The 26,511-nt window shown below is 44.3% G+C and overlaps 1 protein-coding gene across 2 annotated transcripts in view; it reads left to right on the forward strand.

Annotated features, from left to right (window-relative positions):
- LOC140562345 (protein phosphatase 3 catalytic subunit alpha) overlaps nucleotides 1-26,511 on the forward strand; it is a 106,462-nt gene that overhangs the window by 33,347 nt on the left and 46,604 nt on the right. For both annotated transcript variants that reach the window (XM_072687892.1, XM_072687893.1), the window contains exon 2: nucleotides 16,065-16,265. In XM_072687892.1, coding sequence (XP_072543993.1) covers nucleotides 16,065-16,265 — 201 coding nt within the window. The remainder of the gene's footprint in view (nucleotides 1-16,064; nucleotides 16,266-26,511) is intronic.

Below are 26,511 nucleotides of genomic sequence, written 5' to 3' on the forward strand. Positions count from 1 at the left end.
TCGCTTTGTCCTTCCTTCCGTTTGAATTCTGCGCTTCCTTCATACCCGAGTGTGCCAGGGGCACCAACCGCGATGCGTGTGGGCGTCACCTGGCCTTGGATCAGCTTCCGTCCCAGCGGCCTTCAAACCTGCCAGCACAAAATAATACAGCACCACCTCTATCTCTCTCTCTCTCTCTCTCTTTCTCTCTCTCGTTCTCTTTTTCGTTCCCCTCTTTCTCTTTGTCTCTTGCCCTCTCTCTCTTTCTCCTTGCACATTTGCACCCTTCATTTGCAGGCCCCTGCTTCAAAGCCTTCCCTCCGCTCTGTTTAGGTCCTTTCCTGCGTTCCCACCCACTAACGCATGCAAAGAGAGCCGACCTAATGTCTAAATTGACCCTTCACTGCGCGTCTCGAAGCTCGCTGCCGTTTGATGTTTGGGCTGTTGTGTTTTTTTTATTTATGTATTTTTTTTATATCTAAATCTGTTACTGAGCTAAATGATGTGAAAAGCTTGCGGCCGTCCGTATCTGTGGCTAGCCTGTCGCCCATGCATTGTGTTTCTGAGTCATTGTGGCACTGAATGTTTGAGATAGTCTTCAGGTCTTTGATTTGTGTGGGTGGCTGTCGGTGGGTGGAATACTGTGTGTGTGTGGGGTGTGTAGGGAGCCTTTTTTTTTTTTTTTTTTTTTTTTTTTTTTCCATCTGTCCTTATGTAGATTAAAGTTAAGCGTTTCCAGCCCTAAGCGGGGTCATACAGTGGCCATCGCCTTTCAGGCTTCTCTTTCATTACTCACTTTCATTACGCTCGGCTGATTCCAGCGTTCCTGATTGGAAATCACTGTTTTGCCTCCTTTTTTTTTTTTTTTTTTTTTTTTTCCTTTTCTATTTCAAAGGGATGAGGCTTGTTTCATAATCTGCATGTGTTTAAGGATTTCTGTTATCGACAGCAGACGGCTTTCAAAAAAAGCAACCAATGTGAGGCCCGGAAGACCATCGCGCTGTTCATTTAGCCACACTTGGCGAACTTGAACCAGGTATTAAAACAAGTAGTAATTTAACTGGTAATTTAAGAGGAGTTAGCAGTAGTAGACGTCACTGGGGCAGTTTCGTTTAGACAGCGTTTACGGGTAGACTGGGATTTGGAGGGGGATTACTGCTCATTTGTGCTCCGGCTTTTCTTCCTTTTGAACTGCTGCTAAATGAAAACTGGCAGCCACTCGCTGTCATGGCCTTAAATGTTCGACTAATCCGCGGCGTATTATTCATGTTGCGTGCACTTCCCGAGAAGTCTCCGGAGGAATGTGGGCCGATTCTGAGGAAACGACAGCTGCCCAATGAATTTGCAAAGCTCTGATTGGTCGCGAAGGTTAGAAATTAGGAGGGGAAAAAAAATTAATTGATTTTCTGACTCAAAAGGGTGCGGCCGAGTGAGAGTGTTCAAAAGAAAAAAAAAAATAGAACACGACCAATCCCAAATGCACAGGCTGCTTAGCTCACACAGCACAGCGGAAGGCGTGCACTTCCACCAACGCGTGACTAACTAACTAAACAGTGGTATATTTACAGTAGAATTACCTATAATTGAAACTTCACTTTTGGACCCAATACACTCTTCTGTTTTTACTCAGGATTTCATTACTTGGTGTTGCAGCGTTTGGCTCCTGCTGAATCAGAATTCTTAAACCAATTTAGCGTGTCCTGAAGCCAAGACTCTGTCTCAGTTTTAATGTGTTTTACTACACGGAGAGTGTCTCCTGTTTATGTAATGCCTTTAAAAAAGCTGAGTTTCTTGGTTTTTTTTTCCTGTTGTTGTTCTGTGCAGAATGATTCAGCTGGTCCCAAGGTGGCCGATTGGCTCCGAGTTGTGTTGTGCACTCTTCAACACCAAGCAATTCAGTTCCAATAGCGCTGGCTGCTTTTTCAATGCGAACCTCTTGGATCAAATTAGGAATCCAATAGTGTTTTGTTGAAGGATGTTTGAAAACTTGTGTTTGTGAAGGCATTAGTATGTATTCTGAGTGAGAGCTTTGATGAAAGAGCGATTTCTTTTCTGCCCAGTTAGGTTTGCATTCCCCTTGCCTGTGCCAGTGGCTAACACAGACTATTAGCAAAAGCTCCTCTGCAGATTCTGGCTGCTGTGTGGGGGTAAAATCATTTATCTAAGTGGATTCGTAATATTTGAATATTTAAAAAATGTATTCAGAAATGTGTACCCTGAGAGTTACCCTTATGATTACAGAATTACAATATTTCACTCCAGCAATGGATGAATGGATGGATGCTTGGAAGCTTGGATGGAGGCCTGGATGAATGGATGCTTGGGCGCCTGGATGGATGGATGCTTAGATGCTAAGATGGTTGGAAGAATGCATGGATGGATGCTTGGAAACATGGAAGGATGGATGGATGGATGCATGCATGGAAAGATGCAAGGATGAATGGATGCTTGGAAGCATGGATCGATGAATGGATGTGTGGATGGATGGATCGATGCGTGGAAAGATGTGAGAATGGATGGATGGATGGATGGGTGCGTGGAAAAATGTGAGGATGGATGGATGGATGGATTCTTGGAAGCAAGGATGGATGGATGCCAGGATGGTTGAATGAATGAATGGATGGATGCAAAGATGGATTAATGAATGTTTGGGCACCTGTATGGATGGATGCTTAGATGGTAAGATATTTGGAAGGATGCATAGATGAATGGGTGGATGCTTGGAAGCATGGAAGGATGAATGGATGGATGCGTGGAAAGGTGCAAGGATGAATGGATGCTTGGAAGCGTGGATGGATGAATGGATGTGTGGATGGATAGATGTGAGGAGGATGGATGGATGGATGCGTGGAAAGATGTGAGAATGGATGGATGGATGGATGCTTGAAAGCATGAATGTATGTATGGATGCCAGGATGGCTGGATGAATGAATGAATGAATGGATGCAAGGATGGATGAATGAAGGAATGGATGCTTGGAAGCGTGGATGGATGAATGGATGTGTGGATGGATAGATGTGAGGAGGATGGATGGATGGATGCGTGGAAAGATGTGAGAATGGATGGATGGATGGATGCTTGAAAGCATGAATGTATGTATGGATGCCAGGATGGCTGGATGAATGAATGAATGAATGGATGCAAGGATGGATGAATGAAGGAATGGACGGATGCAAGAATGGATGAATGAATTGACTGATGCTCATGATGGATGGATGCAAGGATGGATGGAGCACTAGCAGTAGAATATTGCACGTATTACATAGTATAAATGCACAGAATTACAAAAACAATGCAAGCAGCAGTTACCAAAGGTTGTTAAGACTATTGCGTTTACTGGCAAGGTACAGATCAAGTTGCTAATTTTGCTGATGGCATTGGTCAGTTCCGACACAGTAACCACCACCTATTTAAGATGCCACTATCAGTAGCGGTTGGGCTCTTTTAATAAGCAATTCTTTTAACTCATCGTTGACTTGGTCACGTATATGTGCTATTGCAGTCATTGTGTTGGAGGGTGTTTCAATCTAATGCAGTGATGTATTGGAGTCTTTTCCTGTCTGTTTGTCGCCCTTTGGCTTTCTCCCCCTCCCTCCATCAGTGCAGTGCACTTAAGCCTGCCTGCCTGCCGGAATTGCCGGAGTGGTAAGTGTTTGTGGGCAGCGGTAGATAAGTGCAGCATTGCTCTTTCTCATCTCTGCTAGATCAGTGATCAGTGCGTCTCTTCTAACCACAATGGAGAGTCTCCTCTCAGCCGTTATGGGTGAAAGCACCGTCTGCCATTTAAGAGTGGCACCATCCTTCTTAATGTACTGTATTCATCTTTCTCTCACTCTCTCTCTCTCTCTCTCTCTCTCTCTCTGTGTTATTGATGTTTCAGTATACTGTGAACCTCTCTCTCTCTCTGTCTCTCTGTCTCTGTCTGTCTTTGTTGAGTTGGGGCTTGAGCTCAATTGTGGCAGTGTGGGATGGTAAACTGTTGGATGGCAGCAGCAGTGTGAAAGGAGGAAACTGCTGGATTGTGGCAGCAGCAGTGTGGGAAGGTGAAATGCTGGATTGTGGCAGCAGCAGTGTGGGAGGATGAACTGCTGGATGGTAATAGGGTAAACCCCTGGATGTTGGCAGCAGAGTGGGAGGGTAAAGTTCTAGATGGTGGCAGCAGAGTGGGAAGGTAAACCGATGGATGTCAACAGCAGTGTATGAGAGTAAACGGCTGGCTGTTGGCAGCAGTGCAGGTGGGTAAACTGCTAAATGGCAGCAGTCTGTGAGGGTAAAGAGTGATGGATGGTGGGAGCAGTGTGGGAGGAAAAACTGATAGATGTTGGCAGCAGTGTGGGAGGGTCAAGAGCTGGAGGACAATAGCAGTGTGAAGGAGTAGACTGCTGGCTGGCTGCACTAGTGTGGGAGGGTAAACTCCTGGATGCTGGCACCAGCGTGGGAAGATAAGGCGATGGATGTCTGCAGCGTTGTATGAGGGTAAACCGCTGGGAGTTGCAGCAGTGTGCCTGGGTCAAGTTCTGAATGGCAGCATCAGTGTGGAAAGGTAAACTGCCGGATGGTGGCAGCAGTGTGGGAGGGTAAACTGTTGAATGGTGGCAGCAGTGTGGGTGACTCAAGTGCTGAACGGCAGCAGTGGTGTGGAAAGGTAAACTGCTGGATGTTGGCAGCAGTGTGGGTGGGTAAACTGTGAAAGGTGGCAGCAGTGTGGGTGGCTCAAGTGCTGAATGGCAGCAGTTGTGTGGAAAGGTAAACTAATGGATGTTGGCAGCAGTGTGGGAGGGTAACCTGTTGGATGTTGGCAGCAGTGTGGGTGCATCAACTGCTGGATGGCAGCAGCAATCTGGAAAGGTAAACTGCTGGTGGGTGGCAGCGTTGTGGGAAGGTAAAGTGCTGGACGGCAGTAGCAGTGTGGGTAGGTAAATCGCTGGATGGATTGTGGCAGCGGTGTGGGTGGGTAAGATGCTTGATGGGGAGGGAGGGGGGGTCACAGTGTGGGCAGGTAAACCGCTAGATGGCAGCAGCAGGGGGTTCGAGCGCTGGATGGTTGCGACAGTGTGGGAGAGTAAATTGCTGGATAGTGGCAGTTTGTGGTGCAGCAGGCTGATACCCTCGCCCACTCAACAGCCTCCAGGGGCTCAGAGCCACTTCTGCAGCCTCAGCGCTTTCAGCACTGCCAGAAGCTGCTGTGCACAGCCATATTCTCACACCGCAGAACCACAGGCAATCACACACCACCCTCAAAAGCACTGGATACTGGTTTCTTTTACCGTACAGCCATCTGGTTTCTGCCTAGTCATGTTCACATTTATTGAGATGACTTTGAGGATCGTGCCTGGTGACGAATGACTGGTGGTGATTGGCAGCCAGGCTTAGGGGTTGGGTGGGGGGTTAAATTCCTTTAAAGCAGCCGCCATTGAAAAGTGTGTTCACAACCGACAGCTTGGAGTGTTCGGAAGGGCCGAGCTTGGATGAAATTACAAGAGCGATGTAGTTCATATGTTTGACATTAGTAATACAATGGTTGTAATGTCATTGTCCTTCTGCCTGCCTCTTCTCAACCCAAATTATGCTCATTTTAGAGCACCATTTGTATTCTGAACCCTCAACACGGCTGTGTGCCCTTTCTGAGGTTGATCTAATTACTGTTATGTAAGATTTCCAGTGTCGCAGCGCCAGCTGTATTCGAGCAGGCTGAGGATGGTACAGTCTCATGTAAACTTCAGTGTAATCAGCTGTTCCAGCACCGGCGATATGTACTTTAAATGTAAAGCAAACAGAGCGAAGACACTCTGCATACATTACCGAATCCGCAAAGTAAATGTTGGCTTAAGGCAGGGCCCCCAATGCACATGCCTCTCCCTGAAAAACAAACCGAGCGCCTTTGATATACGACTTGACTGAGGGAAGCTCTGCTCTCGGCTCCCGTTCAGGATAGCAAAGTTAAGATTCTAGCAATCTCCAGAGACTAGATGTGCTGGTTTGTTAGCAGATGCTGTCTAAACGCTGCCGAGCAGAGAGAGAAAGAGTGTCTCCTGGCATCTGCCGACCTGACAAGTGGTACAGGGCGGCAGGGCCGCTTCCCTCTGAAGTGGCAGCCAGCAGGCCACCAGGCCCGGACACTGATCTGAGAGCACGGCGGGTCAGCCTCAGATGAGATGATTCTGAGCGAAAGCGACTGATTTGAAGTCTCTCTGTGTTGCTCTGCCCTTAATAGGAGTAGACCTGCAGGATAGGCCTCCGTACTGCATATCAAACAGTCTGGCTGTGTATTTCTATTAAAGGAGCATCTGAAGCTTAAATGTCGTTCAGTTGCCTCCTAAGACGCGTGTCGTCTAAATGGCGCCGCCGCCTCCTCCTCCCTCTTCTGTGGTCGTGTGTGTTGCAAAATCTTTCATTTTTCTATTAACACCTTTCTCCGGAGTGCGCAAACGAAATCATGTGAGTAGAATTCCGACCCAGGGGTTAAATCTGGAAGTCTGCCCAAAGCAACTTCCGTTTACTAATGAAAACTAATGAGTCACGGATGGTTTCAGCAGCTTTTGGCTCCAAGGCCACTTTTGTAAGAGCTTTCTGCCAGGGCTTCTCATCTCACTATCGCTTACATGGGAATTCACTCACTCAGTGTACTTCGCTCCTGCTCATAGAAGGTTCCTATTTACGCCCGACCGAGACGAGCGCTTTCCTGACGGGTCTCTGGCTCTTTAAGCAGGCCAATAGTGAGCCCTCAGAGCCGCTTCTGAGGCTCACGCCGGGCAGTTAATGGATCTTCCAGATGAGCTAGAGGTCTCGAGGGGATCGTTGCCTCCTCAAAAACATTAAAGGAAGGCTTTTGTAACAATGCGATGATTTTAATAATTGAGTGCTTGGAAGAATGGGATTTGAATGGGATCCTGATTAGTGCAGATTCAGGCCTGTCTTTCTAAGTAGAGATTAAAACCAAGCTAGAAAACATACAATTGATCTGAACAATCATTATTGTGGCACTGTAGCTGCAAATAGTTAATGTTGTTGTTGTTGTTGTGTGGTCAGCAAGTGTAAGTATAAGAATGAGAGTTCTTGCCCCCCAAAAAAAAACACCAATAGAAATGCAGCATATGTACGAATTCGAGTAATGTTTCAGAGTTTGGCCATAGGGGGCATCATACTCTCATGTCTGAGCAGCGTGATGGCATTAACATTTACCCTAATTAATTTTTACATTTAAGGCATGACTGACAGGAGATCAGTGTAAACCCAGAAATGGAGCTGATCCAGGCATTTTCTCAGGCACCAAGTACACATGCTGATGCCATTTGCTGAAGGAATGATTATTTTATCATGTTCTGCATATTTCACAGTTTTAAATTAGTCGGAAAAGGGAGAGAAAATGGAGTAATGCTCCTCTATGCTTGTCTGCCGGAACAATTATCCCACATCTCTGTTGGAACTGCTGACCCAGGCCATGACCGATATTGTTTGGCGTAATCAGGGCATTGTATCAGATGTCTTATCGGCTGAAGAAATTAGTCCCACTCCTGGGGTGCCTGGAATTATGCATGAGCTTCTGATTGTGCGGCCATGCCAGGAGCAAGATGAGCTGTTTGCATTATGCATGGTAATTGGCTGATATGGAGGAGAGGCGGGGCAGCGGTTTCTCCGTTTTAATCTCTCTCGCGCGCGCGATCTCTCTCCAGTTATGCAGATTTTTCTGAGCACCATTTTAGAGCACCATTTGTATTCTGAACCCTCAACACGGCTGTGTGCCCTTTCTGAGGTTGATCTAATTACTGTTATGTAAGATTTCCAGTGTCGCAGCGCCAGCTGTATTCGAGCAGGCTGAGGATGGTACAGTCTCATGTAAACTTCAGTGTAATCAGCTGTTCCAGCACCGGCGATATGTACTTTAAATGTAAAGCAAACAGAGCGAAGACACTCTGCATACATTACCGAATCCGCAAAGTAAATGTTGGCTTAAGGCAGGGCCCCCAATGCACATGCCTCTCCCTGAAAAACAAACCGAGCGCCTTTGATATACGACTTGACTGAGGGAAGCTCTGCTCTCGGCTCCCGTTCAGGATAGCAAAGTTAAGATTCTAGCAATCTCCAGAGACTAGATGTGCTGGTTTGTTAGCAGATGCTGTCTAAACGCTGCCGAGCAGAGAGAGAAAGAGTGTCTCCTGGCATCTGCCGACCTGACAAGTGGTACAGGGCGGCAGGGCCGCTTCCCTCTGAAGTGGCAGCCAGCAGGCCACCAGGCCCGGACACTGATCTGAGAGCACGGCGGGTCAGCCTCAGATGAGATGATTCTGAGCGAAAGCGACTGATTTGAAGTCTCTCTGTGTTGCTCTGCCCTTAATAGGAGTAGACCTGCAGGATAGGCCTCCGTACTGCATATCAAACAGTCTGGCTGTGTATTTCTATTAAAGGAGCATCTGAAGCTTAAATGTCGTTCAGTTGCCTCCTAAGACGCGTGTCGTCTAAATGGCGCCGCCGCCTCCTCCTCCCTCTTCTGTGGTCGTGTGTGTTGCAAAATCTTTCATTTTTCTATTAACACCTTTCTCCGGAGTGCGCAAACGAAATCATGTGAGTAGAATTCCGACCCAGGGGTTAAATCTGGAAGTCTGCCCAAAGCAACTTCCGTTTACTAATGAAAACTAATGAGTCACGGATGGTTTCAGCAGCTTTTGGCTCCAAGGCCACTTTTGTAAGAGCTTTCTGCCAGGGCTTCTCATCTCACTATCGCTTACATGGGAATTCACTCACTCAGTGTACTTCGCTCCTGCTCATAGAAGGTTCCTATTTACGCCCGACCGAGACGAGCGCTTTCCTGACGGGTCTCTGGCTCTTTAAGCAGGCCAATAGTGAGCCCTCAGAGCCGCTTCTGAGGCTCACGCCGGGCAGTTAATGGATCTTCCAGATGAGCTAGAGGTCTCGAGGGGATCGTTGCCTCCTCAAAAACATTAAAGGAAGGCTTTTGTAACAATGCGATGATTTTAATAATTGAGTGCTTGGAAGAATGGGATTTGAATGGGATCCTGATTAGTGCAGATTCAGGCCTGTCTTTCTAAGTAGAGATTAAAACCAAGCTAGAAAACATACAATTGATCTGAACAATCATTATTGTGGCACTGTAGCTGCAAATAGTTAATGTTGTTGTTGTTGTTGTGTGGTCAGCAAGTGTAAGTATAAGAATGAGAGTTCTTGCCCCCCAAAAAAAAACACCAATAGAAATGCAGCATATGTACGAATTCGAGTAATGTTTCAGAGTTTGGCCATAGGGGGCATCATACTCTCATGTCTGAGCAGCGTGATGGCATTAACATTTACCCTAATTAATTTTTACATTTAAGGCATGACTGACAGGAGATCAGTGTAAACCCAGAAATGGAGCTGATCCAGGCATTTTCTCAGGCACCAAGTACACGTGCTGATGCCATTCGCTGAAGGAATGATTATTTTATCATGTTCTGCATATTTCACAGTTTTAAATTAGTCGGAAAAGGGAGAGAAAATGGAGTAATGCTCCTCTATGCTTGTCTGCCGGAACAATTATCCCACATCTCTGTTGGAACTGCTGACCCAGGCCATGACCGATATTGTTTGGCGTAATCAGGGCATTGTATCAGATGTCTTATCGGCTGAAGAAATTAGTCCCACTCCTGGGGTGCCTGGAATTATGCATGAGCTTCTGATTGTGCGGCCATGCCAGGAGCAAGATGAGCTGTTTGCATTATGCATGATAATTGGCTGATATGGAGGAGAGGCGGGGCAGCGGTTTCTCCGTTTTAATCTCTCTCGCGCGCGCGATCTCTCTCCAGTTATGCAGATTTTTCGCTGCGCTCCGTCTGAGTCGCCCTATTGACTTTTCCCGTAAACGAGGCTGGAAAAGTTTCTTCAGATGTCAAAACACTGCGTCCCATCAGCAATGACAAATGATCATGACCCGACGCTTGATTTCAGTGCCAGCTGCCTCCTCATAAAACACATTACGCCACCATATTTCCTTTTGGTTAAGCTGCGTAGGCAAGCGGTCACACGCCAGATGACTGGTGTTAACAGGGGAGGTCTCAAAGGCCGATTGGTCACTGCAGATGTGAGCGTTCAGTGGACAATTCAGGGTTTTTTTTGTTTTTATTTTGTTTTTTGCTTTGATGTGGTGTTCCTAGCAGGAGGCTCTTGGGTTGTATGGATTAAGTGGGATGAATAAAGGTTGAAGAAATTGTTCAATGTGTGGTTGGGTCTCACATGAGGAGTTTGAGTCTCCATGACAGATACCGCAGACAGCATCTACGTTCCACACGTGCATGTTTAATGAGGCCTGTGTGTGTGTGTGTGTGTGTGTGTGTGTGTGTGTGTGTGTGTGTGTGTGTGTGTGTGTTTGGGGGAAGACGGACAGTGCAAACAGCTGTTGAAGGTGACTTTCTACCGAGTTTCCAAAATTCTGCATAGTTCTGTATTAAAAAGGTAAACAAAGTCATTGAGAGTGGTCTGATGTAAAGTGGTATGCTGTAGAGAAGCTTGCCAGCCCAGATTTCCTCACAGCGCTGGTGTCAGGAACCAGGCCATTTCATCTGATAACCAAAATGACCAGTGAACCTACAGCAGAACCTGCAAAGACAACCACAGTCACCGTTGGTCTTGATACACAGATCAAATTTGACCTCCACCTTTAACCCATCCATACAGTGACTGCACATACACACAAGTGAATACACAGTGAGACAGAGAGCACAGCCTTTGCTGCAGTGCCGAGGGACCCTGTCATCAGTAATCCAGTGCTCTAACCATTAAGCCACCACTGCCCAAGTGTTAAAATAGTGGTGAGTCCATCCTACATATGTACCTCTCCACCACAAATGTATTTTAACCCTTTAAAGCCTAAACAGTGTTTATCTGACCTTCTGATCAATTTCTCCATCCGTCCATCGGTCCATCCATCTATTCATCCATCTATTCATCCATCCATCCATCCAAATTTATTATTTTTCTGTAGTGCACAGATAGTCCACCAGGGAGCAAAAACACTATCTTACTTAATTTTCTTATTTATATCATTAATCATTATTATTTATTTAATGTATTATTAGAATATTATTCATCATTGTACATTTAACATAAATAAAAAATCTTTATTTAAAAGTACATTTGAGGGAGAGTTAATACAGATATTTAGGATTATCAAAAGCCAAAAAAATAATAATCATCATAATAGTATTTGCAATAATAAGAAAAATAGCAAATCAGACTAATTAAATAACTTGAATGACTGATGAAATGGGGATAAATGAATAAATAAAGTTACATGAATGATAAAATTAAGAATTAAATATAGCCAATAACTAAAACATACATAATCCATTAAAACAGTGTAGTAAGTAATTTCATTAAACTGACCGATGTTACAGAGGTCTCAAAATGTATTTAATATGTGATACACTTGGCTTTAAATGGTCAGAACCTATATTACCTGTTCCCATTTAACATTTCTCCAGAATGCATAAGGCTGTGCAGTGTAAGGAATGTTGATTTCTTCTACTGTAAAGTCGTTTTAGAGATGCAAGGTTTCTCAGATCCAATCAAGTCTAGCAGTAAGCTGTTTTGAGGACAGTCCGATCCCATGACAAACGAGAGGAATAGATGAGAAGACGGATAAAATATAGAAAGTTCAAGAGTACAAGAATCTCCCGTCTGGAAATCTCCTGTAGAAGGTTGCAGAGAGGTGGTGGTGAGGAGTCTCATTTCGTGTAGTGCTCAGGTCCAGTGTAATCCTTATGAAACCGCTTTCCTAAGCTGCTGTTGTTTTATGAGGGGACCATCGTGAAGCACATGCTGCAGTTTTGAGAGATCTTTGGAGAACTTTCTGTTCCCATGTGGAAACTTGGCCCAGTTAACTTCCATAGTAGCCTTGAACTGGTGTATCTGTGAATGACTCAAAGCTGCCCCCATCATGGAGAGTCTGGAGCTGTCAGCTGTGTGCTGTACACGGCGTGAAACTGCTCAGTAAACTTCAGTCTTTTACAGCTTTACCAGAGTTGTGGAAATACAGCATGAGGGCCAATTTATTTTATTCACTTAACTGATTTTTATACACTTACAGCTGAGATGTCCTCTATAAGATGCACCTTGCCCTGGGAGTGTGTGTTATTACACTGAAACCAGCCCTTATTCCGAAAATCCCTTCTTAGAAAAGAGCAGTAACTTTTTCCACATCCTCTTAAGGCCTTTTTGGAAGTGCTAAGAGGTAGAAGTGGGTTCAGTGTGAGAACAGGGCGAAAAGGGTCACTCACTCCAGTGTTGGCCTGCAAAAGTGTGTGTGTGTGTGTGTGTGTGTCTGTATGAGTTCATTCGTTATGAGAACACCCAAGGAGTCGGTTTGCTTGTTAAATCTGGAATAATTTCAGCCTCAGCTAGACCCTATATTTTACATTGGCTTTAGGTGAGTGTAAAAGTTGAGTCCAAGACCGTGTGTGTATGTATGTGTGTGTGTGTATGTGTGTGTGTGTGTGTATGAATTCAACTCTCTAGTTTGGTCCAGATCTTTCACTCTATTCCTCCATCACCAGACCTTCAGACCAACTCCTTGCCTTCATGCTCTTCAGAAGATCCACGTACGGCCACTGGTGATGATGATGATGATGATGATGATGATGATGATGATGATGAGGATGTGAAATTAGTTTCGGCTCGAAGCTGCTGAAAGTCATTTAAGCAACACTTGTGGTTGATTCTCCTAATGAGACAATTCATCAGCTGCACGTCAACTTAATGAGCAGCAGCGTTTTACAGACATGGAGAATCAGCAGCAGAGTGTACGCCTCTGGCCTCTGGATTTCTCCTCTCATTAGCCGATTCTCTATCTGCGCTCTTGTCTGTGCTTGTGTTCTTGTAGACTCCGATATCCTGACCTTTTTTTTTTTTTTTTTTTTTATAAATCTTGACCAGATTGTGAGCTTTTAGCGCCGGCCTAACCATCTAACCCAAAGTGCAAAGGACCCACTTGTTACAACCCCTGAGTGAGTGACAACCCCCGGGTCTTTGAGGCATGGGGTTTCCAAAGTATTGTATCGTAGTATCAAACCATGTTCAAAATCTGCTGCACTACATCCAGAAAAACAGGGCTGAGAACAGTCTGTGTAGTGAAACCTGCACTGTTGGGCAGTGTTCTTTAAGCACTGATATAAAAGTAAATGGTATATGTAAGTATGAATATGTAGGTATATGTTGGTCATGTAGACAAAAGGCACCAGCAACGTAAAATAAAATAAAAACTGCTATGCAAATATCACGATTCACAGATGAAAGGGCTGTTTGCCATCGGTGCTGCAGACGCCGCTCCCATTTTACTGAGAATTTTCCTGGTAAACTAGTGCTGACCCAACTTTACCGAACATGTAAAAAGTGTGTGATAAGGGCTTCAGATCTCAAGATCTCAGTGATGTTGGGTGTGTTCCTGGGTTCTATTATTCTCATGCTAAAGGTTTGGATGCCAAAACATGGTGAACCACCAACAACCCTGTCCTGGAATTACATCAAAAATGAACTTGAGCGGCTCAAATAAATGGTCATATAGGCCACAAAAAGAGTGTTTTCCTATGTAGGAGTGTGAAAGTGTCCCTTTAGCTTATTAAAGATTCTGTAGGCTGCTGGTGGTTACAGTTGCGACCAATGTGAGGGTTAGTGTGTCGCCTCAAAAGTAAAGCAGGGGTTGTTATTTAGGTACTAAGTCATTTAGGACTGTGTACAGTGAGCGTGTATATCTGCACTGTCACTCAAAAACCTTGTATCTCCAGGATGGTAAGTTTACAAGAGTAGGAAGGAACCACCGTAACTTTCTGTGAAATTCAAGGCAGAAATATGTAGAAGCATTTCTATCGGTCCATTCGTCATGAATGTGAATGTAAAGAAGAACTGCCAGATTCATCTAATGTCAAAACGTGAAAAATGGTCAGCCAGAAATGATTGCAGAAAAAAACAATTAATATCTGTGTCATAAAATGAAATATAATATTGTGTAATCTGCAGGAATAGAAATTTAGGAGTCATTGTTTTATTTATTTATTTATTTATTTATTTATCTTAGTATTTTTACTGTCATATATTGTTATTTCTATAATATATAATTTTATATTTACAATATATAAATTACAATATCTGCAAATCTTGTGATATAAATTCACATTGCCAACCTCTGTGCTTATAGAAATCACATAGATTTTAAAACTAAAACTGCACTGTCCGAAAAACCCCCAAAACATCTGATACGTCACAGCCTCAGGGAGCAAACCAGACCGTCGCTTCATCTGTCCTTAAAATTTCTGACTGGTAGTGATAAAGGCCTGAGATCTGAGATCGTCCACTGGCAGTGTCCACTGTACAAAATGTGCGAATAGAGAGCGCAGATCCGTAGTTGTATTTATAGGACGTCTAGCTGGTTGTTAAGCTGCCTGGTGAAAATTGGACTCGTTTCATTATGCTGGAGGGAGATAGACCAGAGTACATTCAGTAATCAGACGACTGGAGACGGCCATCACAGCGCGGCTTTAGCTGATTAAGTCCGTATTTAAACGTTGCATTTCATATTAAAAGGCGAGGGCGCGTGCATCTGAATCATTAAGCAGTTTTCTTTTTTTAAATTTATGGTTTTTAGTTTTTGTCTTTTTCTTCCAGTCATTCTATGGAAATTAATTGGCTGCAAGTTGTGTCTGTAACCACGGAGCCATTAGCCGAAGCATTGAAGTTGTATAAGAGAGCGATAGAGACAGAAAGACAATTACTGTTTAGCTTTGCTAATTTCTCCAATTCAGAGCCTAATTAACGTTTACTGAAACTGCAGACTCCTTACCTCTTAGCTCGGAAACGCTCTGTCTGAACGCGTGATTGTTTAGGTGCTGGCTAAGCCCGGATGGTGTTTACATATAAATCAGGAAAACCTCTGACTTCTCTTTCTAAGTTCTAGCAATCTGCTACACTCTCTTTGCCTCTTAGAGGGTTTGTTGGTTACATTATCATTAAAGCCTTGCCTTTGTATTTAACAGCAGTTTTAAGATGTGTGTGCGTGTGCGTGTGCGTGTGCGTGTGCGTGTGCCAGAAGCTGGCGTGCAGTATCTATGGAGGTTTATCCTGTTAGAACTTGACATAATTGGAACATACTCATTGAAATCAAATGGTATGAAGCATGGCTAGGATGAAGGCTGTTTACCATCAACAGCTGGTCACTTTATCCCAGTCTCAGTCTTTGTAGATTATCTTCAAAGGCAGCAATGTGAGTAAGGCTTTGAGTTAGGGTCAGCTGTAGGTTGCCAGATAGCCAGATATTTTTGCGAAGGTAGTTTTTGTCTTGGCCTCCAATTCCCACGAAAAAGGTTTGTTCACTATTAATGGAGCATTTTGAAAATGCTGACACGGCTGTTTCTGTTTTCAGTTGTTGAACATGCAGAACTCTAAGTTCTAAGAGCTAAGTAGGGGTGGCATGATACCATTTTTTCATATACTGATCCTGCAGCATTTAGTATCTGTCAATACCGAGAGCAATCCGATCCCATCTTTTTCCCCTCTCTCTTAATCTTTAGATGCCTAGGCCAATTTTGTGTCATTTTTTGATAGTCGACCCAAATTAATTGACCTAATAATTAGAAAGGACTGATAGAAGACAGTCACACATGTAATGTTATTTTCAGAAGATTTAGAGTTTGAGATGTAAATGTTAGGGATGCACCGATCCGATACTAGGATTTGATACCGATACTAACAAAAGTAGCTGGATCGGTATTGGCTAATTAGTCTGATTTAAAGGACTGAGCCATTCACGGAACCCGATTCTTGCAAGTCTCTCCTAGATGGTCAGGTATATGGTTTATTAATTGAACAATGGTATCTGATCAGTATCGGGTATCGGCACACCGTACTAACCGAGCAATCGTAGCAGGGTTCGTTTTGATCAAACCAAAGCTGACTGAAGTGCATTTTCGCCTTAGATTCTTAGATTCTGAGACATGAGAACTACACTAGAGTCTGTGTTTGCGTTCTTACTATGCTGCCCTTTAAATGCACCAACCTAAAGAACCCACAGATTCATATTCTCTCTCTCTTGTTTTGTTTTCTTCCAGCTGTCCCTTTCCCCCCCAGCCACAGGCTGACCGTAAAGGAGGTCTTTGACAGCGATGGCAAGCCCAAAGTAGATGTCCTCAAGGCCCACCTCACCAAAGAGGGTCGTGTGGAGGAGAGTGTGGCCCTCCGGCTCATCAGCGAGGGAGCCGCCATCCTGCGCTCCGAGAAGAACTTGCTGGACATCGAGGCTCCAGTTACAGGTCAGTTCTCCCCCTTGCACCCCCCCCCCTTCTCCGTTTCCGCCTTACTAGTGTCTAACTGGCGTGTGTGGGCAGACGTGCCTCAGACGAGTGGAGCAGGTCGAGGTCAACAAGGCTTTGCAGCGAGAGCTAGGCAGCACCACCTGGGTGGCTTTGTCTTTTCATGGCCTCCTAACGCTCTCCTGCTTTAAGGGCATCAACAGGAGGGAAGACGTGTTGACAGAAAGGGCAGGCTGTATACGGCTGCTCCTCTCCTCACAGTTCTCACTGTTTTTCTTTTTTTTCTTTTTTTTTTTTTTTTTTTTCTCTCTCCCAAGCCTTCAGATTGATTTGACAGCCGCAGAGTTGCCCTGAATTTACCCCCTGCTTTCGTGGATAATACTGTGAGTGCTTAGAGCAGGCAGAACATTCCTGGTGGAGGGGAGAAGGGGAAAAAAAAGTATAGACTGGGACTCTTTGGCATTGTGCTGTAATTTATTTTATTGCAGCATGAAGTCTTGGCAGAATTTGCACCTCTTCTTGGAAACTGAATCAAGCTTACAGAACCCATATCCCGCATTTCTTTCTTTGAAATCATTCTTTTGGTAATTCTAACAAAATAGTTTGCATTCGTGAGCCCCTGATGCTGATCAGCCGTGTAGTGTGCAACCGCCAAAAGATTTCAGATTATAAGACAACAGGTTGTGAGGCGTGAAGAGTACAGCCATCTGATAACGAACCTGGCTCAACAGAACTATCTGTTAAACCTCTTAAAACACCTATGGTTTGTCAGAAGGCCAGAAGTGTTACTACAACCTTCTGTCACTAAAGAATAGCCCCACTAGTTTGTACAGAAGTCCCTGTAGTTACTGAATAATGCAGCAGGGATAAAGGGAGGTTGACACAGTTTTCAGATTGTACCTGTTAAACATCCTGTTCCCAACTGGGCATTAATACTTTCATATGAATCGCCACATTGATATTTTAATAAACATAAAAAAGCAGATGGTCTTCCACTTTTACACTTCTATATGCTAGCACAGTACAAGCACAGGAATCTGTTCTATGAAGCCGAACCTTTGAGGCTCCAATTCTTCTTCAGTTCTCCCTGTTTTCTGGATAAATCTAAGCAGTGTAAGGGCTGTGTTGACTGAAGCACAGCTAAAGACAACATAAATGGTGGAATTGGTAGAATCTGGCCAATTTGTGTGGGCTCTCTCTTTCTTGTTTACAAGACGGGTTACGACCCCAAACCCCCCCCCCCCCCCCCCCCCCAACCATATTCACAATCCAGTTTCAGTGGTATGGGCTCTTTAAAGCCCTTTAAAGAACACAAACTAGCAAAGAGTGTCAACACACAAACACACAGTGCCTCGCTGCCTCCCTCCCTTCCTCTCTCTCTCGCTCAGGCTTTGCTGTTATGCAACTTCATTAGACTTTGTGATGAGTGTCTTTGATGGCTCCATTTACATGGTACAGGAGGACGACCCCTGCTCAACAGCAGCCACAGCGTCGACAACGACAGCAGCAGCAGTGGCCTCCAGATGCGCGGAGATGACTTGATTGGATTTGATTGGATTTGATTTGATGTGTAACAAACACTTCACCTGATTCTCACTCTGGCTTTCTCACTGGGTGTGGGTTTTAATCTGCAGGGCAAACCATCCCTGTTCTGCTGCGCTTGTAGCTCTGCGGCCTTGTACAGGTATTTTTTTAATATAGCCATCATTACACACAAGTTTATCCACACATCTGAGGGTCAAGCTCAGTCAGCTGGCCATAAATCTGCACTCTCTTTTTTTCCATTTCGTGTTTTCTCTGTTGAATCCAGCAGCCTACTATCCAGTACTCCCACCCACCTCCTTTTTCTTACAGCCAAGAGCTAATTAAACTCTGCTTCCAGTTGTTTACAACTTCAGAGAGAGCTGCATTGCCTGTTCAGAGGCTGTATTTCTTGGGATTTCCTACATAAATGCTTATTTAAGCATCTGGAGCTTATCCCCTAAGATGTGCTTTGCTGTTGTTCAGAGTAAAGTAAAGACGGTTATCCAAGGAGAGTCTTCGCCTGGTCCCTTAAACTGAGGGAGGCCTTTGTATGTTTATGAAGTGGAAGACAAGGCTCTGTGCCTAACCTCGAGACATCGTAGTTCAGGGTTGCGATGTGTCATATGGTGAACGGGGTGATGGGAGAAGCTGAAGGAATCCTGATGTAGCAGTCCAGGCCAACCTGCCTGACTCTGAGTCAAATGCAGCAAGTGTGTTTGTGTGTCGGGGGGTTATATTCTGCGCTAGCACCTTAAAGAAGAAGGAGAGGAGAGTTCTTTTCCTTTGAGAGGATGTCAGGTGTGCGTGTGCATGTGTGTGTATGTGTGGGCGAGTTTGCTTTTGTATGCTTTCGGGACTAAAATATCCTGACTTTGAAATGTAATTAAAGGCAGAGAAAAGCAGGGCTAACCCGCAATATCAGGAGCAGCAGAACGGCACCGGCCTTACAAAGGCTTACAGGCTTTGTGTTTTAGAGCCAGAAGGGCAAAAACCTTTTCAACAGCTTATTATAAAGTCCAGTGCAAAAGTTTTACTTTACACAGTCCTCTCTAATATCCCTGTGTGTGTGTGTGTGTGTGTGTGTTCTCCCACTTAAAAAATGAGAGAGGCCTGTAATTGACATCATAGGTAGACCTCAACTATGAGCGACAAAATGAGAAAAACAATTCAGAAAATCACATTGTCTGATTTAAGAATTTATTTGCAAATAATGGTGGAAAATAAGTATTTGGTCACCTACAAACAAGCAAGATTTCTGGCTGTCACAGACCTGTAACTTCTTCTTTAAGAGGCTTCTTTGTCCTCCACTCATTACCTGTATTAATGGCACCTGTTTGAACTCGTTAACAGTATAAAAGACACCTGCCCACAACCTCAAACAGTCACACTCCAAACTCCACTATGGTGAAGACCAAAGAGCTGTCGAAGGACACCAGAAACAAAATTGTAGACCTGCACCAGGCTGGGAAGACTGAATCTGCAATTGGCAAACAGCTTGGTGTGAAGAAATCTACTGTGGGAGCAATAATCAGAAAATGGGAGACCTATAAGACCACTGCTAATCTCCCTCGATCAGGGGCTCCGTGCAAGATCTCAGCCCGTGGGGTCAAAATGATCACAAAAACGGTGAGCAAAAATCCCAGAACCACACGGGGGGACCTAGTGAATGACCTGCAGAAAGCTGGGACTAACGTTACAAAGGCTACCGTCAGTAACACACTACGCCGCCAGGGACTCTTGCAGTGCCAGACGTGTTCCCCTGCTTAAGCCAGTACATATCCAGGCGCGTCTGAAGTTTGCTAGAGAGCATTTGGATGTTCCGGAAGAGTATTGGGAGAATGTCTAATAATCAGATGAAACCAAAGTAGAACTGTTTGGTACAAACACAACTCGTTGTGTTTGGAGGAGAGTGAATGCTGAGTTGCACCATACCAACTGTGAAGCATGGGGGTGGCAACATCATGCTTTGGGGCTGTTTCTCTGCAAAGGGACTAGGACGACTGGTCCGTGTACATGAAAGAATGAATGGGGCCATGTATTGTGAGATTTTAAGTGCAAACCTCCTTCCATCAGCAAGGGCATTGAAGATGAAACGTGGCTGGGTCTTTCAGCATGACAATGATCCCAAGCACACTGCCAGGGCAACAAAGGAGTGGCTTCGTAAGAAGCATTTCAAGGTACTGGAGTGGCCTAGCCAGTCTCCAGATCTTAACCCCATAGAAAACCTTTGGAGGGAGTTGAAAGTCTGTGTTGCCCGCCGACAGCCCCAAAACATCACTGCTCTAGAGGAGATCTGCATGGAGGAATGGGCCAACATACCAGCAACGGTGTGTGCCAACCTTGTGAAGACTTACAGAAAACGTTTGACCTCTGTCATTGCCAACAAAGGATATATAACAAAGTATTGAGATGAACTTTTGTTATTGACCAAATACTTATTTTCCACCATTATTTGCAAATAAATTCTTTAAAAATCAGACAATGTGATTTTCAGAATTGTTTTTCTCATTTTGTCTCTCACAGTTGAGGTCTACCTATGATGTCAATTACAGGCCTCTCTCATCTTTTTGAGTAGGAGAACTTGCACAATTGGTGACTGACTAAATACTTTTTCCACCACTGTATTATATATAATATGTCATTGTCATTGATGTGAAGCACAGAATGTTATAGAAGTGCCCCCAGGTGGAGAATCTTCAGCCTGCTAAACTTGAGAATTTTGTGGGGCCGAGCAAACCTGTAGTACTCTAAGGGTCTAGTGCTTATCCTGTATTATATACATGATAAGATTATTTAATCATTATATCTTGACATTAAAATGAGCAACAAACCTGAAGAAAGTCCCCATACCATGAAACCATCAGAATAAATCGTTTATATATTATATAATTATATATCTTATAATATATATTTAATAAAAAATAATATATATATATTATTTGTATTAAATATATATGAATACATATTTATTCTGTAATAAAATAAATAAATAAATAACCACAAAATTCTCAAGTTTAGCAGACTGAAGATTCTCCACCTGGGGGCGCTTCTATAAGTTTCTGTGCTTCACATTAATGACAGTGTGTCCATGCTTAGGCAAATCTCTGCAGATACCGATATGATACTTATATCATTGAGTGCAAGTATTACTGCTATGAGTGACAGTAGTAGTAATAGTGAGAGTAGTAGTGCTGCCCCTCCCTTCAGTATGTTGTTTGGTTGTATCCTCATATGTTACATTAAAATATGTGTGATATTCACTTATTTCTAACATGGAAGGATGAGGAGGGCATGTGATAGCATGATTCAGTAACTTTACACCCATCATTTTACAGGTAAAATACACTGTATGGACACCCTGTCTGAATTTAAGCTCTTCGTAATAAGTATGTGGTGGGTTATCACCAAACTAAATCATAGCATCACTTAATTTTATTTATGAACTTTATTTTGGGCTTTAGTTTGTCACTTATGTAACAGATTGAGTTGAAATGAGAAATTCAGAACTTATACCAGTACTTGCGCTGCTCCCAGCTCCCCCAGTGGTTACTCTTTTTGTTTTCTTTTACTATTCTTTAACTCCGCTCCCACCGCACCATCTGCCTGGTACTCTGTGTTCCCAAGAGCTTGTCTCAGGTGTTCTTGGAGCGCAAGAAAGGCTTGGGGACAGCTTTCAGAGGCACTGTTAAACTGAAGTGCAAAAAGACATTATTACACTGTTATACTGCACATCTCAGCCCAGCAGCAGCCCTGCAACCTTTTTTTGTAAGACACTTACTACTAACTCTGGAGAGCTGGTGGAAAGTTTTGAAGCCAATATTGAGGCCTTCATTTATCTCTGTTTTATCAGAGCGCAGAGCTTCACACCTACTCTGCACAGCTGAGCTGACTTGTGTTTTAGCAACATGCTCACAAAGCAGCCAACAATTACTAACTAATGGTAAGTGGTGACTGAGTAGGGATTTGGACCAATCACAGTCAGAGTGAGTTCTCAAAAAAAAACAAGGTGGGGATTTGGACCAATTACAGTCCGGGTGGTGATTTGGACCAATCACAGTGAGAGGTCGGTCTCAAAACAAACAAGGTGGGGATTTGGACCAATCACAGTCAGAGTGGGGATTTCGACCAATCACAGTGAGAAGGAGGTCTCAAAACAAACAAGGTGGGGATTTGGACCAGTCACAGTCAGAGTGGGGATTTGGACCAATCACAGTCAGGGGGAGGTCTCAAAACAAACAAGGTGGGGATTTGGACCAATCACAGTCAGAGTGGGGATTTGGACCAATCACAGTCAGGGTGCACAGTTAGCTGATTTGGACGAATGTACATGTTTGTTTATTATAGTTTGTTTAATAAAGTTAGTGAAGTAATGTTTAATCCAGCCCTGATGCCTGAGGTCTTTCCCACATGGTGAGATATATGGTTTATTAATTCCACAGTGGTATCGGCCCATACACAGTTTATGTAACATGCGTTTTTGATTTGGACCAGTCACACTTGAACTGTTTAGGATTGAGGTATACTGCTGGCTTGGCTGTAAGGTATATGCAGCATAACTGGAAGTAATGGAAGAGATGGTGGGTCTGATTAGATCAGGGGTCGCTGGAGAGCTCCTGAATGCGTTTGAGGGCTCCACGTTCCAGCAGCTGGTGAATAAACAGTGAGCTGCAGCTGGAATGAAATGTGACTCTTTGGTGATTTTTGCCAGAGTTCCTGAATTTCCTCTCTGATCGGGTTGTTGGCCAGGGTTCCAGAAGCGGGTTCTGGTGAGTGCCGCAGCTCCACTAATTTCAGCTGCAGGAGTGTAATGTGCCTCGCTGCTAAACACACAAGTCTTGAATGGCCCCTGGGTGTGAGTTCAGTCTCGGCGAGGAGTGTTTACGATGTGTGCTTGTTCCTTGTTTGTGTGTTCCAGTCGGGTCTGGTTTATTTGCTCACCAGCACGTTGGCCCAAGGGTCTACTAAGACAACAGAGGACAGGGGTGAGGAAGAGCTTCCCTCACTCACTCACACACAAACACACACACACACACACACACACACACACACACACACACACACACACCAAGAGTTTGAGAGGCACACATTTCTGTTGGAACACAGCCATGCATCACTCCCACTCAGTTAGTCCCTAACCTGTTAGCAGAACACACACACACTTTCATCTATGTCTCTCTCATTTGGACTCTCTCTTTCTCTCTCACTTGCTCTCTCTGACCATTTCCCACTCTCTCTTGCTCTTCTCCCTCTCTTTCTCCTTTACCATGTCTCTCTCGCTCTCTGGCTTGCTCTTTCTGCCTCTCACTCTCTCTGTTTTTCACTCTCTTTCGTTCAATCCTGCGGTCTCCCAAGTCCTCTCATTTTCCCAGTGTGTCTCTCTCTCGTTTTTGCTTTGTTTTACTTCCTTGTGCTTTCTCCAATTCTCTCTCTTTTCCTCTCTAGCTCTGTCTATCACTCGCGATCTCTTATTCTCTCTTGCTTTGTCTCTCGCTTGCTTGCTCTGTTTCACGTTCTTGTGCTCTCTCTATCGCTCTCACTCTGTCACTTTCTCACTCTCTCTCTCCTCCCTCACTCACTACCTTGCTCTCTCTGTCTAGCTCTCGCGCTCTGTCGTTCACACTCTCTCACTCACTTTGTCTCTCGCTCTCGTTTGCTGTTACGCTTTCTTGCACACTCTCTCTCTCCTCCTCTTTCTTTCACTGTCGCTCTCGCACAGGCTCTTGCTCTATCACTGTCTTGCTCTAATGCGCTCTCTAGCTCTCACACTCTCTGTTCTTAAGTCTCTATCTTTCACTCTCTCTTGTCTTTCTCTCTCTTTCTCTCTCTCTTTCTCGCTCTCTCATTTCGTCATGTCTCTGGAGAGCAAAGGCTTATTGAACATACCTTTATATCACAAAGCTTTCCAAAGAATCATTTTATTGCACCACACACACACACACACACACACACACACACACATATATATATATATATATACACTATCAGAAGCCTGGCTCCATTAGCAGTAATTGATTTAACTGAGGATGATGTATGTTTTGTTTATATGCGTATAGATAACCCTTCATTATCTGCAGTGCGGTATAGACCTATGGCATACAGCCACTTCTAGGCCGTCCACTTTTCATCTAGCTAATGCTCACACTAGCACACGTGCTGACGCACGCACTACCGTACACCAGGGCGGCTCTGTCCGGCCTGTGTGGCGTAGCGGTCCTGTGGCTGAAACAGAAGGCCGTACCGAGTGACTCAGCAGTAATCACTGCCAAGCTCCTCTTCCATCTCTGCTAATTGGTTCAATAGCCAGTTCAACTCCGAGGCTGCGGCAGGCCTTCCAAGCATGGCTCAATTGGCTTAACCGCTTTATCTGGGAAGTCCGCGTTCCAGTAATGATATTAACCAGAAAGGCGGCCTCATCAGGCAGCCGCTCTAAAGCAGGGAAGCTAACCGGCGCTGTTAAATGATGTCTGTGGTAATTAATGGTGTGTCTTCACTGGAAAGGACTTGACTGGGAGTTTACACTAATGGTGGCTATGAGGGGAAAAACTCTGAGGTGCTTCCTTTTTTATTTATTTATTTTATTTTTTGTCTTTAATAGGGCAGTGTTGCGTGGTCAAGGCTGAGCAGGACTGATGAGGCAATGTTTGGGTGTGGATGGATGTGAATGTGTGTGGAAGTGAGAGAGAAAGGAGAACGCTAGTATCACTGTCACATCAAAACCTCAGTAATTTGAAAACATTTCATTATGAATAAAAAAATAGAGCAAAATCAATTTAATGAATTAATTTGAAGAACATTGGTCTGAAAAATGTGGTCCCTGATTCTTTAATAAAATAAAAGGGAATTATTAGTATTATACCCTGAAGTTAAGGACATGCACAAACAACCATACTGTGATGACCTTAGAATGTATTGTGTTAGGAATGTGCCTTAGAATATATATACATATATACATTGAAAACATGAACTAATCCTCTGCATGGTTTAAGATCAGCCTGCATTATTTTGGACATTAGTTTGATCCCATAAATACTCAGATTCCTCAAGCACCTGCAGGAACTCTGGTGTTTGGTACCGATGTTTAGAAAAATCCCTAATTATCTGTCAATATAAATACAATAATTCTTTACGGTTATAGACTCAGATTGGCTCAGTGGTCTTAATGCTCTACCGCAATGACCTAGGGGTCGGGAATACTGAGCCATCTCACTTTGCCATCAGCGGCCAGAGTCTGAGATAGCACAATTAACCATTCTCTCTCCGGGTGGGTAGATGGCCAACCCACCATTTTCCACTGATGCGCTGTATGTCCAAATGTTTGTGGACACCCCTTCTAATGAGATGCGTTCTGCCTCTTTAAGTTGCACCCATTCCCGACATGGATGTGCAATTGCCGGACACTTACCGCTTTGTCTAGACCCTGTAGAGAGGTATTGCAAATAGAATAGGACTCTCTGGAGCAGATAATAAACATGAACCTATTGGCACCATGCCTAGTGCTAGATGTGGGTTGGAAGGGTATAAAGCCCCCCAGCATTGTGACCGGTGTTCTCTGGAATGATTAATGGGGCTCCATCCAATACTTTTGGGATGAGTTGGGGACGTGATGAGATGGGGTGGTGATTGTCCAACATCCTGACCTCAAGCTAAATGCAATCAAATTCTCACAGCAATGCTCCACAATCTAGGGGAAAGCCTTCTTCCCTGGACAGTGGAGACAGTTACTCCAACAAAAGTTGGAGTTTTTTTTTAATATACCCTTGGAAGAAGCCATACATGAGCAGATGTCCCAATACTTTTGTCCATGTAGTGTAGAAGTCCGATATTGATACTCAAGCTAATTTGCATACACTCAGCCCTCTTAATATTACAGTAAAGACAAGCAAGTGATATATCGTGCTGTACTAGGACATGATGTGGAGCTAGACACTATATCTTGTCTGCGTGTGTGTCTGTATGTACATGTTGCTCTGAGCGTTCCTCTGTATGTATGTGTGTGTGCCTACATCCCGCACGGACTGGCCTGCAGTGGCCCTGTGTAGGCTAACGAGTGGAGTTGTATAATGTGCTTCGCCCACACACTGGCCTGCTGATAGGTGTGCAGTCGCAGAGATCACTCCACCACTGCAGCGCAGCACCGGGCCAACGAGCTCCCTCACACTCACCACACACTGTACTCCCACACACAGAGCTCATACTGCCTCTGATCGTGACTCCCCTCTCTGTCTGTGTGTGTGGTGGTGTTTGTCTATATATGAGAGAGCGAGAGAGAGAGAGTGTATTGTGTGTTGTTCATGATGGTGTTTTTTTGTTTTACATATTTCAACATGCCCAGTACTGTATGTATCTGTATGTATTACTGAATACACGCAAGTCTGTGAGCATCAGGGAGCATCAGTGAGCATCATCCTGGAAAAAGATGCCCCCGTGTTATTGTTCATGCCCAACTATGGAACTATGGAATCTATGCTGTCGCGTACACATAGCCTACGCATGGCAAGAACTGTGATTGAGCCACTGAGGTGTGCGTACAACAAACCAGGTGACCGGATCTACCGGCGTCCGTCAAATCATCCTCGTCCATGTCTTCTGATGGCTGGATAAGCACAGAAATTTTGCTCTGCTTCTGCCTTAATCAGCTCCAGGGCCATGCAGACCATCTCCTCAAATGTTGTCTTCTGAGTGTTTCATTAAAATAATAAAGGCTATTGGCTCAAACTCTGGC

This window comes from Salminus brasiliensis, chromosome 9 (genome assembly GCF_030463535.1).
Source record: "Salminus brasiliensis chromosome 9, fSalBra1.hap2, whole genome shotgun sequence".
Classification (NCBI taxonomy): domain Eukaryota; kingdom Metazoa; phylum Chordata; class Actinopteri; order Characiformes; family Bryconidae; genus Salminus; species Salminus brasiliensis.